This window comes from Mobula birostris, chromosome 6 (assembly GCF_030028105.1).
Source record: "Mobula birostris isolate sMobBir1 chromosome 6, sMobBir1.hap1, whole genome shotgun sequence".
NCBI classification, from domain to species: Eukaryota; Metazoa; Chordata; class Chondrichthyes; order Myliobatiformes; family Myliobatidae; genus Mobula; species Mobula birostris.
Window position 1 is genome coordinate 171,075,484 of NC_092375.1, and position 14,281 is coordinate 171,089,764.

General features: G+C 37.1%; 1 protein-coding gene across 2 annotated transcripts in view; it reads right to left on the reverse strand.

Moving 5' to 3' along the window:
* fastkd1 (FAST kinase domains 1) overlaps positions 1–14,281 on the reverse strand; it is a 67,682-nt gene that overhangs the window by 1,509 nt on the left and 51,892 nt on the right. The window contains exons 9-15 of one of the 2 annotated variants that reach the window (XM_072261884.1): positions 12,854–12,968; positions 11,770–11,898; positions 10,395–10,526; positions 7,193–7,248; positions 6,780–6,893; positions 5,158–5,302; positions 911–1,004 (exon numbers count right to left, since the gene is read on the reverse strand). In XM_072261884.1, the coding sequence (XP_072117985.1) occupies positions 994–1,004; positions 5,158–5,302; positions 6,780–6,893; positions 7,193–7,248; positions 10,395–10,526; positions 11,770–11,898; positions 12,854–12,968 (702 nt within the window). In that variant the 3' untranslated portion in view covers positions 911–993. Of the gene's footprint in view, positions 1–889; positions 1,005–5,157; positions 5,303–6,779; positions 6,894–7,192; positions 7,249–10,394; positions 10,527–11,769; positions 11,899–12,853; positions 12,969–14,281 lie in introns of those variants that run through there. The other variant, XM_072261883.1, reaches the window with a different exon arrangement.

The window sequence follows — 14,281 nt, forward strand, 5'->3', positions numbered from 1 at the left end:
TTCAGAACAGAGATGAGGATGAGTTTCTTTAGCTAGAGGATAGTGAATCTGTGGAATTCAATGCCACAGGTGGCAATGGAGGCCAAGTCATTGGGTATATTTGAAGTGGAGGTTGATAGGTTCTGATTAGTAAGGATGCAGAGGTAATGGGGAAAAGGCAGGAGAATGGGGTTGAGAGGGATAATAAATCGGCCATAATGGAATGGCAGAACAGACTTTATGGGCCAAATGGCCTAAATCTGTTCCCATGTTTTATGCTCTAATGGACATCTTTCTCACGTCTTATGAAAATATATTTGATTTCATAATGCATTCAAAATTTAGATGGGCATATTTGGAATCCAGACATTTCTATTAGAAAATCCTGGGTGGTGGAGGTAAGAAAGTCAGAGGAACAGTTTCTTCCACTGCTTCGTGCTTCCATACACCCTGAAATTGTGTAACAAATCTTAAGTTATCCCGATACAACTTCATTGTCAGTCTCCACAAAGCTACTAAAAAAAACTTTTGTGTATCCTGACAAAAGTAGATAATAGATAATAGATAAAAGTAGCTATGGAACCTGATAAGTGGTTTAGGCATTAATTGAGTACTAAAGAATAAAACAAAATTACAATTGCTGATTTTTAAAAAGTTAACTAATTGAAAAGCACAGAGAAACTCAGTGGGCCAGATGGCATCTGTTTAAGCAAAGGGATAGGAAATATTCTTTGTTATATATACAGTACCTGATATTTATTGCAACTAGAGTGTCTCAGGTTAATGATACCCTCAGGCTTGAACGTAGATCTAAATTGTGTCAGGCAAAGATTCTCAATCTTTAGGATAGATATTTACTAGTTTTGATGCTCAAATTTTGCATGCTCTCAGAACAACATCATATACCTACCTGCACTACGTGGTATCCCAGAATCTCCAAGTGCCTCTTTTTCATAGCAGCTTCTCCCTTAATTTGTTGAGAGTTTTTGCAGAACGCTTTAACGTTGAGGAAGTCTATGAGAACTCTGTAGGAAATAAATATCCTACATTAATTTTAAGGCAGATTGAATGACACAACCTACTGCCCCCCCCAATCTTATATATAATTAAAATCTTGATGAGAACTAACAAGATGCATTATTCAAATAGGATGGGTAGAACTTCAAAAATTAGCAACAATTAAGCCTTAATAAAGTACATATGCTGAACAGTGAATGTACTTCCTTCAAACAAGGCCTGAAAAAAAGGAAAACCAAATTTAAATAAATATTGACATGAATGTGGACTCTGTGATTTCAGATTTAATCAAGCAAAACTAATGTTCAAGAATAATTACAGTTTAAATTTTACTTTATTAATATATCAACAGTGCAAATGTCATTTAGGCATTTTGTTTGCTAATATTCATATACAGTGATCAAAGGGCAGGTTCTGTGGCCAGCCATGTCCCTGCTGACCAGATGCCAACTTAAACTAATGCTTTCTGCCTGCATATAGTCTGTATCCCTCTATTCCCAGACTGCTCATGTGTCTAATTGCCTTTTAAACATTGCTGTCATAACTGTTTCTACCACTTCCACTAGCAGCACATTCAAGACACATACCACTCTGTGTAAAAACAAAAAAAACTCTCACTCATGTCATTTAAGCTTTCCAGTAAAATGGATGTAAGTATGGATCATACAGGTTATATAGATCAAATGAAAGCAAAAATATGAAATGAATGCCAACATGAAGAATAATCAACCCCTTTCTAACAGTTCTGTAAAATGATGTTCCTGAAGGCAAGGAAACCTGTTGGCCAGAAAGAATTACATTCTATAAATCAGTGAATTCAAATAGATCAAGAACAGTGGAAGGAGACAGTCTAACCTTCTTTGTTCTTGCCATGTGTTTGGGGATGGAGGCTGCTATTTTGTGAAGAAACTCTATTCTCCATTTAGCTTGACTTGCTGGCCTTGATCAATGTTTTAAAGAAGACACTATGATACTTCAGGTAATCTGCTGGACTGGAGACTATTTCCAAAGAAGAAGGTATTTGTGAGATGTTTTTTGGTTGGATATAAAATGCAGATTTGTGAATGTTGGGGATGGTGCCTGTCTGGAGAGATTCGAGCTCGTAGCTGATTGAGAACAGCCAACCATAAATTATCAACTGTCACGTAATGGAAGAGTACAAAAATGGATGCTGACTTGGAGCAGAGCCAAGAACAAGGTGTTAAAGGTCAGAAACATGACCTGTGGCCAATGACACTGGAATGCAATATCTGAATTGATAAGGAATGGATATAAAAGTGGATGCTTCGAGTGTGCTAGCAGTGGTAACTTCAAAGAATAACCATTGTAGATACGAGTGTGAGCGACCCTGCGTGAAACACGTGAAGAGTAAATCAGGACTACAAGAAACGCCTGGCTAGCATAGACTCTTTTGCCCAGATAATACTTTTGCTATTCTTTGACTATTCAGGAGAGTCAGGAATACTTAGCAGGCGTGCACACAAAGTATTTAGTGTATGAATTCACATACTTATCAGTTTATTCAATAAAAGGTACTTTCAGTAAATACAGATCTCTCTGTGCCTCACTGATTATTGTTGTAAGATTTTTTTTTAAAAGAACAAACCAGCTCAACATAGATCAGTAATTCATCCAAGAAAGACGAGGGACAAATAAAACTGAATATGTTAGTCTCTTCATGTTAATTGCTACTTAAACCTCTATCTCAAGAGAAGCAAATGAGATAAAGCAGAGCTAAATCTATCTACTGTAGATAGATTGTGAAGTGTCCAACTGGACAAAGCATGTTTTCACTTGTTTTAATGTTGGAATAATGGAATACAAGATATTTTAACCAACTAAAGAATTTTGTAGCAGTGTAACAGTATTTTACTGTCTCAGCATTACTAATTATTAAGGATACTTCATATCATAACAAGAAAATACCACTAAGTAAATAGGAAATTTATTATGTACAGTATATTGATGTAACAATTGTATTATTGTTGTCTTCAGTATCTAATAGGTACCAAACGTTAAAATACAGATTTAAAACACTAATTATTAAAGATAATTCATGTACCAAAATCACAATACGACATTTTAATTAATCATGGTCAACTGCTTTAAAAGTATGAGCTAATAATGTTTACTCCCAGTTTTGGAAATGGGGCAAAACCTCAGCATTTGAACTAAAGAAAACATTGAACTTCATCAAAACTGTCTTGGAATACTATACAAAGCTTGCAACATCACCCAAGGAAAAAAAGCTGGTGTAAATGAAAAGGTAAATTTATTTTATTCTAGAAGTCCAAATCACAATGCTAAATGTCATTCACATCAGGTTGCCTTTAGGAATTCTGAGCTGAGCAGTTAGTAATTCAAGGATGAGGAAGAAGAAAGTAGAACTACCATAAGCTGAGAAATATTTTTATATCAACAGATTATTGATCAAAGCAATGGAAACATTGCCTTCTTCAAAATTACATATTACCAGCTGTAGCAGCAGGATTTGCTTGTGTTGATTGCATAGTATCACACAGAAAGGGAATTACTTGAGATGTAATTATTTATCTTTATCTATTACAAGCTTGTTATAAGAACATAAGAAATAGGAGCAGGAGTAGGCCATCCAGCCCATCGAGCCTGCCCCGCCATTCAATAAGATCATGGCTGATCTGTCCATACATCTCAGCTCCATCTACCTGCCTGTTTCCCAAAACCCTCAATTCCCTTACTATGTAAAAACCTATCTGTTTCTTAAATATACTTAGTGAGGAAGCCTGAACTGCTTTCCTGGGCACAGAATTCCACAGATTCACCACTCTCTGGGAAAAACACTTTCTCCTCACCAAATATATCTCTATCCTAAATCTTTTCCCCTGAATCTTGAGGCAATGTCCCCTGGTTCTAGTCTCACCTACCAATGGAAACAACTTTCCTACTTCTATCTTATCTATCCCTTTCAAAATTTTGTATGTTTCTATAAAATCCCCTCTCATTCTTCTGAACTCCAGAGAGTATAGTCCCAGGCAACTCAATCTCTCCTCATAGGTTAACCCCTTCATCCCTGGAATCAACCTGGTGAACCTCCTCTGCACTGCCTCCAAAGCCAGCATATCCTTCCTCAAGTATGGAGACCAGAACTGCACACAGTACTCCAGGTGCAGCCTCACCAGTACCCTGTATAGTTGCAACATGACCTGCCTGCTCTTGAATTCAATCCCTCTAGCAATGAAGGCCAACATTCCATTTGCCTTCTTAATAACCTGTTGTACCTGCAAGCCAATGTTTTGCGATTCATGAACAAGCACTCCTAAGTCCCTCTACATAACAGCATGTTGCAATCTTTCACCATTTAAATTATAATCTGTTCTTCTATTATTCCCTCCAAAGTGCATGATCTCGCATTTACCAACGTTGTACTCCATCTGCCAGACCTTGGCCCACTCACTTAACCTATCTATATCCCTCTGCAGACTCTCCACATCCTCTGTACAATTTGCTTTTCCACTCAGTCTAGTGTCATCAGCAAATTTTGTTACGCTACACTCAGTCCCCTCTTCCAAATCATCAATGTAAATGGTAAACAGCTGCGGGCCCAGCACCGACCCCCGTGGCACCCCACTCACCACTGACTGCCAACCGGAGAAACACCCATTTATACCAACTCTCTGCCTTCTATCGGTTAACGAATCCACTATCCACGCCAATACACTTCCTCCGACTCCATACGTCCATATCTTATTTATAAGTCTCTTGTGCGGCACCTTATCAAACACCCTATGGAAATCCAAGTCTACGACATCCACCTGTACCCCTTTATCCTCAAAGAACTCCAGTAAGTTTGTCAAACAGGACCTGCCCTTTCTGAATCCATGCTGTGTCTGTCTAATGGAATCACTCCTTTCTAGATGTTTCGCTACTTCTTCCTTAATGACAACTTCAAGTATTTTCCTAACTACAGATGGTAAGCTAACTGGCCTATAGTTGCCTGTCTTTTGCCTACATTCTTTTTTAAAAAGTGGCGTGACATTTGCTGTCTTCCAATCCGCCGGGACCTGCCCAGAGTCTAGAGAGTTTATAAAGTATAATAAATACCTTGCTAAAATTACCTTTTTTATAGATGTAGAGTTTTTTTTTAAAAACAAAGATTTTAAGAGAAATTGAGTATGAACAAACCTTTTTCCTCCAGCTGGTGTCTGCTTCTCCCCAATAAATTCATTGTCTGATCTCCAAGGAACTTTTCCATTCTTGGGTAGTTGTACAGTAGTCTGATCCACATAAGGAACAGGCTTTCTGTTTTTGTCAAGTACACATTCAAAGTCTAAATGAAATAATTTATCAATTTCAATGATAGGGTAGGTCACCAGAGATTTTTTTATTGAGTTAAAGCTCATTATGGAAACAAATACAAAGTGTGGATTAATAGTGGTCATTCATATGAAAGAATGAATGGCTGGATTGGCTAATAGAATATTGGCCTTATCCCAATATGCAGGGAGTGATGTTTCAGTTCCACCTTGCCCTAACCAATGTACAGAGTATGGCATTCAGTTTCTGATGTCAAAATGACCTCGGTTGAGCTGTCGTGCTAAGTGACTAGAATCATCATCTTTTCTTGAACTTCTATGATATAAACTTGATCTAATCACTTTAAACTGATTTTATAAATGCATGCTGAACTATTTCCTTTAATGGGAGAATCCAGAACATGAGGACAATATCAGAAATTACAGTCAGCCAATTTAGGAGAGAAATTTCCATACAAAAGGTACTGTTCCCAAAAAGGCTGTAAAGGTAGGCTCAACTGAAAATTTGAAGACATAGACTGTTACATGTTTTGCAATTTGTACATTCCCAAATTGTATGCATTTCAAAGTATAAAACCAGAAGCAATCAATTAGACTATTGCCTTCACTCATTCAGAATCTGTACACTTTCAAACCAATGTGGAGCACAGCACCAATAAATTGCTTGTCATTTCAAGTTGGCAAACTACAAGTACAAATGCTGTTACAACCTTTCATTTTGGGCTCAAAACTAAGTTTCTGTACATTGCCTCCAGAGATGAACAACTTGCAAGTGAATGAGGTTTAAAAAAAATGCTTTTCAACAACACAAGATACACACAGTCATCCCAGTACTAAATCTGTTGAGCTGTGTAGTTAGTTTAAAGTTCTTTTGGGGGGAAAAAAAGCACTTTCTCCCATTCAAGTCCCTTACTATATTTATGTAAAAAGGAAGCACATGGTAACTAAACTGGTATACTGTACTCATTGGTACGAGTCAAAAATCCTGAACTAGTTAATATCAACATTGGTATTTGCAGGCTGTGGAGACAAAATGAGAAGATGGGGATACACAGTGGACATTTCTATGTGACAAATCTAAAGGTTTTATTTAGAAATGCAAATACATCACCAGCCTAGAGGTGGTTAATGGGATTTTTTAAAAGTTGTAAGACATAATTTGATTAACCATTACTTATGTTTGTCCTTGTCTTTACAGTTTGTTTGCCTGAGCAATTTTTGGTTTCATTTGTACAATATGCATTGTAATTATTAATGCAATTCATTCTTACCAAAAATAAAATACCCATCACCAATTCTAAAAGTAAAATGTAGTTAAAGGGTAATAAACCCTTCTTAAATTTAAGCAACTTGGGAACTGATAAATATGGATTATGTCATTAGAATTCTCCAGGGAACAAAATTCAATCTAATAAGCAATCTAATTTTTTTTGCTCTAAGGAGATTCAATGATTAGAATTAAAAGAAGCTGCTAAAAGTGGAATAACCTACCAGTGAAATAATAATATGGGGTGATAACAGAGGCTTTGACATAGTTACTTCCTCCCAATAAATGGCACAGTATTTCATGAATTTGCTGCTGCACTGGACCAACAAAAATATTGCCTACAAAAAGAAAATTTCTGTTACAAATTAACATTCTATTGCACTCAAAACATATACAATCAAATATATTTAATAAGTGACATCAATATATTTAATGAAATGAATTTAAGTTCCAATTGTTCTCACACGGTAAAATACAAAACCCCCACAAATGCCTAATGTTATAATGATGCTCCTTTTAGGAACCTGGAGCTGTTCCTGGGGTTATACAGCCCCGCAGCTACAGCAGCAACAGTGCCAAGTAAATATATTTATGTTCTTTGTAAATGTCTTTACAAATTATTAGATTCATTACTAACCTTCAGGTACGGTTCCAAAAGTTGGTAACCACCTTGTAGATGGGTTACACACCAGTCTGGAAACAAGCAATACAATACACTCAGTGGTAACTTCATTAGATATCTCCTGTACCTAATAACTGGCCACTGAGTGTACGCTCGTGGTCTTCTGCTGTGGTAGCCCATCCACTTCAAGGTTTGAAATGTTGTGCATTCAGAGATGCCCTTCTGCACACCACTGTTGTAACACATGGTTACTTGAGTTACTGTCACCTTCCTGTCAACTTGAAGCAGTCTGGCTATTCTCCTCTCTCTCATTAAGAAAACATTTTGCCCACAGAACTGCCACTCGCTGTATGTTTTTTGTTTGTTGGACCATTCTCTATAAACTCTAGAGACTGTTGTGCGTGAAAATACTAGGAGATCAGCAGTTTCTGAGATACTCAAACAACCTCGTCCGGAACTAACAATCATTCCTTGGTCAGTCAGTTAGTTCACATTCCTTCCCCGTGCTGATGTTTGGTCTGAACAACTGAACTTCTTGACCATGCACGTTTTTATGCATTGAGTTGTGCCATATGATTGTCTGATTAGATATTTGCATTAACGTTGTGTACAGGTGTACTTAATAAAGTGGCCACTGACAATATCACTTCTTCATCACAAGACTAATCATTGCATTGCTTGTACTGAAACATCAATAATCATATCAGCCATTTAAAGAAAGGTGTTAAGTTCTCAAAATGTATAAAACAATTGCTTGGTAACTGATATTTTCAGGGACAATTCAGGGAACATCTGAAATCAAACCCGAAGTAGGTGATAGGAATTCTGTCAGCCAAACTTGTTCTGATAATTTTAACACACACTTATCTTGCGTGCCAAGCATGTATTACAATCTCAACTGAAACTTGACTAAGATTCACTTTTATTATCACCGGCATGTGTCATGAAATTTGTAAACATAACAGCAGCAGTAGAATGCAATAGATAACAATGTAGAAAGAAAATAGAAAACATAGAAAACCTACAGCACAATACAGGCCCTTCAGCCCACAATGCTCTGGCCCTCTATTTTCCTAAGCTCCATGGACCCATCCAGGAGTCTCTTAAAAGACCCTATCATATCCGCCTCCACCACCGTCGCCGGCAGCCCATTCCACACACACAGCACTCTCTGCGTAAAAAACTTACCCGTGACATCTCCTCTGTACCTACTTCCAATCACCTTAAAACTGTGCCCTCGTGTTAGCCCTGGAAAAAAGCCTCTGACTATCCACATGATCGATGCCTCTCAAAATAAATAAATCGATTAAAGTATATACATGTATAGTACATAGATTAAAATAGTGCAAAAACAGAAGTAATATGCAGTGCCTACAAAAAGTATTCACCCCCCCCCCAGAAGTTTTCATGTTTTATTGTGTTACAACATTGAATTACAGTGGATTTAATTTGGCTTTTTTGACACTGATCAACAGAAAAGACTCGTGTCAAAGTGAAAACAGATCTCTACAAAGTGATCTAAATTAATTACAAATATAAAATACAAAATAATTGATTGCATAAGTATTCATCCCCTTCAAGTCAGTATTTAGTAGATGCACCTTTGGCAGCAATTACAGCCTTGAGTCTGTGTGGATAGGTCTCTATCAGCTTTGCACATCTGGACACTACAATTTTTCCCCATTCTTCTTTACAAAACTGCTCAAGCCCTATCAGGTTAAATGGGGATCATGAGTGAATAGCACTTTTCAAGTCCAGCCACAAATTCTCAATTGAATTGAGGTCTGGACTCTGACTTGGCCATTCCAGGACATTAACTTTGTTGTTTTTTAAGCTATTCCTGTGTAGCTTAGGGTTTATGCTTGGGGTCATTGTCTTGCTGGAAAACAAATCTTCTCCCAAGTCGCAGTTCTCTTGCAGACTGCATCAAATTTTCCTCCAGGATTTTCCTGCATTCACTTTACTCTCTATCACTGTGATCTAATGTTGTAAGACAATAAAACGTGAAAACCTCCGGGGGGGGGTGGAGTTGAATACTTTTTATAGGCACTGTATATTAAAAAAAGTGAGGTAGTGTTCATGAGTTCAATGTCCATTTAGGGATCATATGGCAGAGGGGAGGAAGCTGATCCTGAATCGCTGAGTGTATGCCTTCAGACTTCTGTGCCTTCTCCCTGACAGTAACAATGAGAAGACGGCATGCCCTGGGTGAGGGGGGGTGCTTAATAATGGATGTCACCTTTCTGAGGCACCGCTCCTTGAAGATTTCTTGGATATTACTAAGGCCAGCACCCGAGATGGAGTTGACTAACTATACAACTTTCTACAGGTTCTTTCAGTCCTGTGCAGTAGCCCACAACCCACACCACCGCCCCGCCACCGCCACCTTCCGCCATACCAATCAGTGATGCAGCCGGTCTGAATGCTCTCCATTGTACAACTATAGAAGTTTGAGTGTTTTAGGTGACAAACCAAATCCCTTCAAACTCCTAATAAAATATAGCCACTGTCTTGCCTTCTTTCTAGCACCATCAATATGTTGGGGCCAAGTTAGATCTTCAGAGATCTTGAAATTGCTCACTCTCTCCACTTCTGATCCCTTTATGAGGATTGGCTCGTGTTCACTCGTCTTACCCTTCCTGAAGTCCACAAGCAGGGCTGGGTGGGTGGGTGTGTGTGTGTGTGTGTCTATATATTAAACCAAATCCTTGCATAATGCTCCTATTTTTTGTGTCCCATCCCCATCTTACTCTGAAATGTGTCCATTAAATAACCAAATAAGTGTTTGCACTAGACCCATGATGTCTTAGGTACATTTCAGATACTGTTAACATGCTGCTGACACATACTTCATTTATAACTTGTGACCGATCAATCAGGGATCCCATGGTTTAATTCATTGCAGCATATTCTGACTCTGTGGTTGAAATAATTAAGCAGCTGGAAAAAATTATTTTTAAACACTGACACCAAAAGCTGAAAAGCACGGTTTTGAATTTACCCGGACTACAACACAAGTGTAAAGAAAAATATTTCCTTGAGGCAAAGTTTCTAGTGTTTGTTCTAAAGATTTAATTAATGAGTCTCCTACCACTCATGCATACAGATATAATCTAAAAGAAACCTGGAAAAAAGTGGAATTCCTTTCCACAGACTGTGAACCAGCACTAAAATAAAACCTAAGCAAGAAATTCTATATACAGTAGCAACCACTAACCTTTATTTAGCAACTTCTGGCAATAAAGATCATGAAACCATGTGGTCTGGAATTCTGGGCACTCCAAACAGACAGCCCTGTTCAGTTCCATTAAACGTAACCTGATGCGCAAGTTCAGAGCATCTGACAGAGCTGGTATAAGAAATTATGTTATGATAATACATTTTTCTTGCATTTTCTTTTTCAACCTGGATTCTCCCCCTCCCACAGGATAGAATGATTGCCATAAGCAGTGTGTTATCTAAAGCAGCATTCAAGACAATGATGGTTGAAAAGCTCTTCAGCTCTACATGAATCACAAATATATTTAATCCTATCCTGAAATATATAGAGTCACATAAGACGAATGGATAGTGATAAGACATAGAATTTTTTCACCCTTTTACCCAAGGAGCACTACATACTACCAAAAATGCAGATATGAAGTGCTTACTTTTCTGTATGAATCAACTGAATCAGAATCAGGTTTAATATCATTAGCATATGTCATGAAATTTGTTAATTGAAACTGAGTTCCATCAGTGCATTATAGACCTCAGGCACTTAAAATATTATCCTGAGATTTAAATGCAAGGAAATTGCAGCAAATGGTATTTCAAACTTAAAACTAATGGTAGCATGAAAGTGCTCACAAATCGAACTTGAAAAAAAAATGATACTCAACTGACTGAATAACCATACAAGAAAACACAAACAATTAAGAATGATGTTTAACGGCTTTCTTCCTTTTTCAGTAGGCTATTACGATGGGCAATATGTATTATGATAGCCAATCTCTAGTTATTCTGAGATGATGCTGGTAAAACTTTGAATACAAATTTAATGGCTTATCAAATCATTTCAGATTAGAGCTGAGTCAACTACATTCATAAGAGATTAGGGTCACAAACAGAAAATTAGCATAGTTGACAAGTTTAATTCCTGAAATTTGAAATGTTTTCCAGTTTGATATTTTGAGTCAACGCTGCCCTATGCAGATAATGCCTCTCATAAGAAAACATGATTGCTGCAAAAGTCCATTAAATTCTTTATTTAAGTGCTCTATATGTTTTAAAATTGCAATCTGTAGCAATGCTTTTCTGTAACTGGCAACTTGGGTATGTTGATCAGAGTTGCTGGATACAAGGAACCACAGAACTGATGTCTGACAGGTTAAAATCAGTTATGTCCTCTACAGAGATCACAAGATACTTTTGGAAGCTTTCTTTGAGATTACCTGTATGTACAATTGCTTTACCACCAACCACATATTCTGTTTTCTCGGGAAGATGGAAATAAATGAGGCATAATATCTTAAAACAGCTGGAATGTAATATCATTATTAACAACATAAAAAATATACAAGTCCCAATACAAACATGTAAAAGGAACTTACTGTCCAACTGCGAGTCCAACTTTGCTAGGAAATCAATATTAAAAATAGTCTTAATTATATCTTCCGGGAAGTAGCCTGCAAGAGCTAGTGAGTAACCAAATAACACCAGAAGATGAGGGTCAAATGAGCCTGTTTTAAGAAAAAGAATTATGGTCATGTTGCATCTTGACCTCAAGACATTTTAAAGTGTTTACATCCAATTAAATAATTATTAGATGACTTAACAAAGGAAGGAAAATATTCACTGAATTATTGAACTTTCTAGCTCAATTGAATTAGGACAATAAAATTAATTAAATATATCAATAAAATCTAATATATTGTAGTCATTAACACTGGTAGACCTACTGCAATAGTGCTCTAAATTTTGAACTTAATTGGCATTTTCCTAATGCAATCTTCATCTGCAAGGTAAAAAGTAATATATACACAAAATTGGATTAAAAATATTGAAAATATTATTTATTAAAATAAATATTAATTCACAAAATATAATTCTAGGAAGGTAACAATTTAGTGGCATCTTGGTTATAATCTTTGAAACTTATTCGTAAAAAATACAATTCAAAATTAGAGGGAATTATACAGCTTTTAACAAATATTTTGTTTGACATCTATTGATAAGTAATTGAGCTAGCAAGTTATATCATGAATTTTAATATTTTAACATTTAATATCAGTAAACATAATGTATTCTACATTTTATTTCACATTTGACAGCTTATATTTATGTTGGGACAAAAGGGCAAAAGAGTGAAAGCTCTTCACAACTATTAATGCAGTAAAGACATTTACACATGCAGAAAGGAAATAAAATGTCACTGCATCTGTCAGTACAAAATGATCTTCATAGTACTCGCTTCCACATGTAGTATTTATTTTGGTCAATGAATGAAACATCAGTTGAGCACAACAAATGGCTAACACTCTAGCATCTGTTTGGCACATGCTACCATGGATGTATTTCTACCACAAATCTTTGTACTTGAATATGAGAAATTATGGAACTCACTGAATGAGGAATATTTAGTGGTATCATGCCAAAATTTATCTATTACATTTTCATGACATACATTATACTCACTCAAATAAGTCCTTGATCGTTGTATACACGATTCAAATAAATCTTCAGCTTGTGGAGGATCATAATTGAAGACAGTGAATGGAAGCAAGATGGCATATGTGGCTGAATAATGGATCTGTATTTAAAAATGAATAAAGTATCTTTCTTGTCAGAAGTCTTTAGGCCACAAGATGATTCCATAAAATGATCAGTTTAAGTCATTATTCAGGGCAAAAATGGCTCAGGTTAACGATCAAGAAATTCAGCTTGAAAGCTAAATTAGTCCTAACCTTGACAGACCCTTATACAAATTACAAACTTACAGAGATCTTAAGTGGTGTTACCACTGAAGGGTGAGGTCTCAGGTTGGGAAGGGAGAGAGGTGGAGAATGGGATGGAATACAGATAAGGTAATCAAAGAATTGACAAACAGGATAATAAGTAATTATTATTGTAACCATTATTATCCATCCAGGGGGTCAGTGTGGACATGGTGGAGGATTACAAATACCTGGGGATATGAATTGACAATAAACTGGACTGGTCAAAGAACACTGAGACTGTCTACAAGCAGGGTCAGGGCCGTCTCTAATTTCCTGAGGAGACTGAGGTCCTTTAACATCTGTCGGACGATGCTGAGGATGTTCTACGAGTCTGTGGTGGCCAGTGCGATCATGTTTGCTACTGTGCGCTGGGGCAACAGGCTGAGGGTAGCAGACACCAACAGAATCAACAAACTCATTCGTAAGGCCAGTGATGTTGTGGGGATGGAACTGGACTCTCTGATGGTGGTGTCTGAAAAGAGGATGCTGTCCAAGTTGAATGCCATCTTGGACAATGTCTCCCAACCACCACATAATGTACTGGTTGGGCACAGGAGTACATTCAGCCAGAGACTCATTCCACCGAGGTGCAACACAGAGCGTCATAGGAAGTCATTCCTGCCTGTGGCCATCAAACTTTACAACTCCTCCCTTGGAGGGTCAGACACCCTGAGTCAATAGGCTGGTTCTGGACTTATTTCCTGGCATAATTTACATACTACTATTTATTATTTATGGTGCAACTGTAACGAAAACGAATTTCCCCCGGGATCAATAAAGTATGACTATGACTATGACTAACCACAATCCTGAGTCCCAAATGCCGTCAACCCACCAGATCAAAACTACAACAGAATCCTCAAAACAAGATTAGTTGGAATTATTGAAATCAATAACATAGGAAATTCAGGTTCCTCGAAATATTCTACTAGTTAGAGAATATGTTAAACAGAACCACAAAACTGGTAAACAGCTGATCAGTACCACACAGCCTGATGATCCAAACAAACACAAACTGGATATACTCCATGCAATATCCTGTCAAGTCAACATAAAGAAAAATCTGACAAGCTTCATTCAATCCACTCCCTTCTAGGTGAAGCCTCTGTAAACTACTGGTATTATG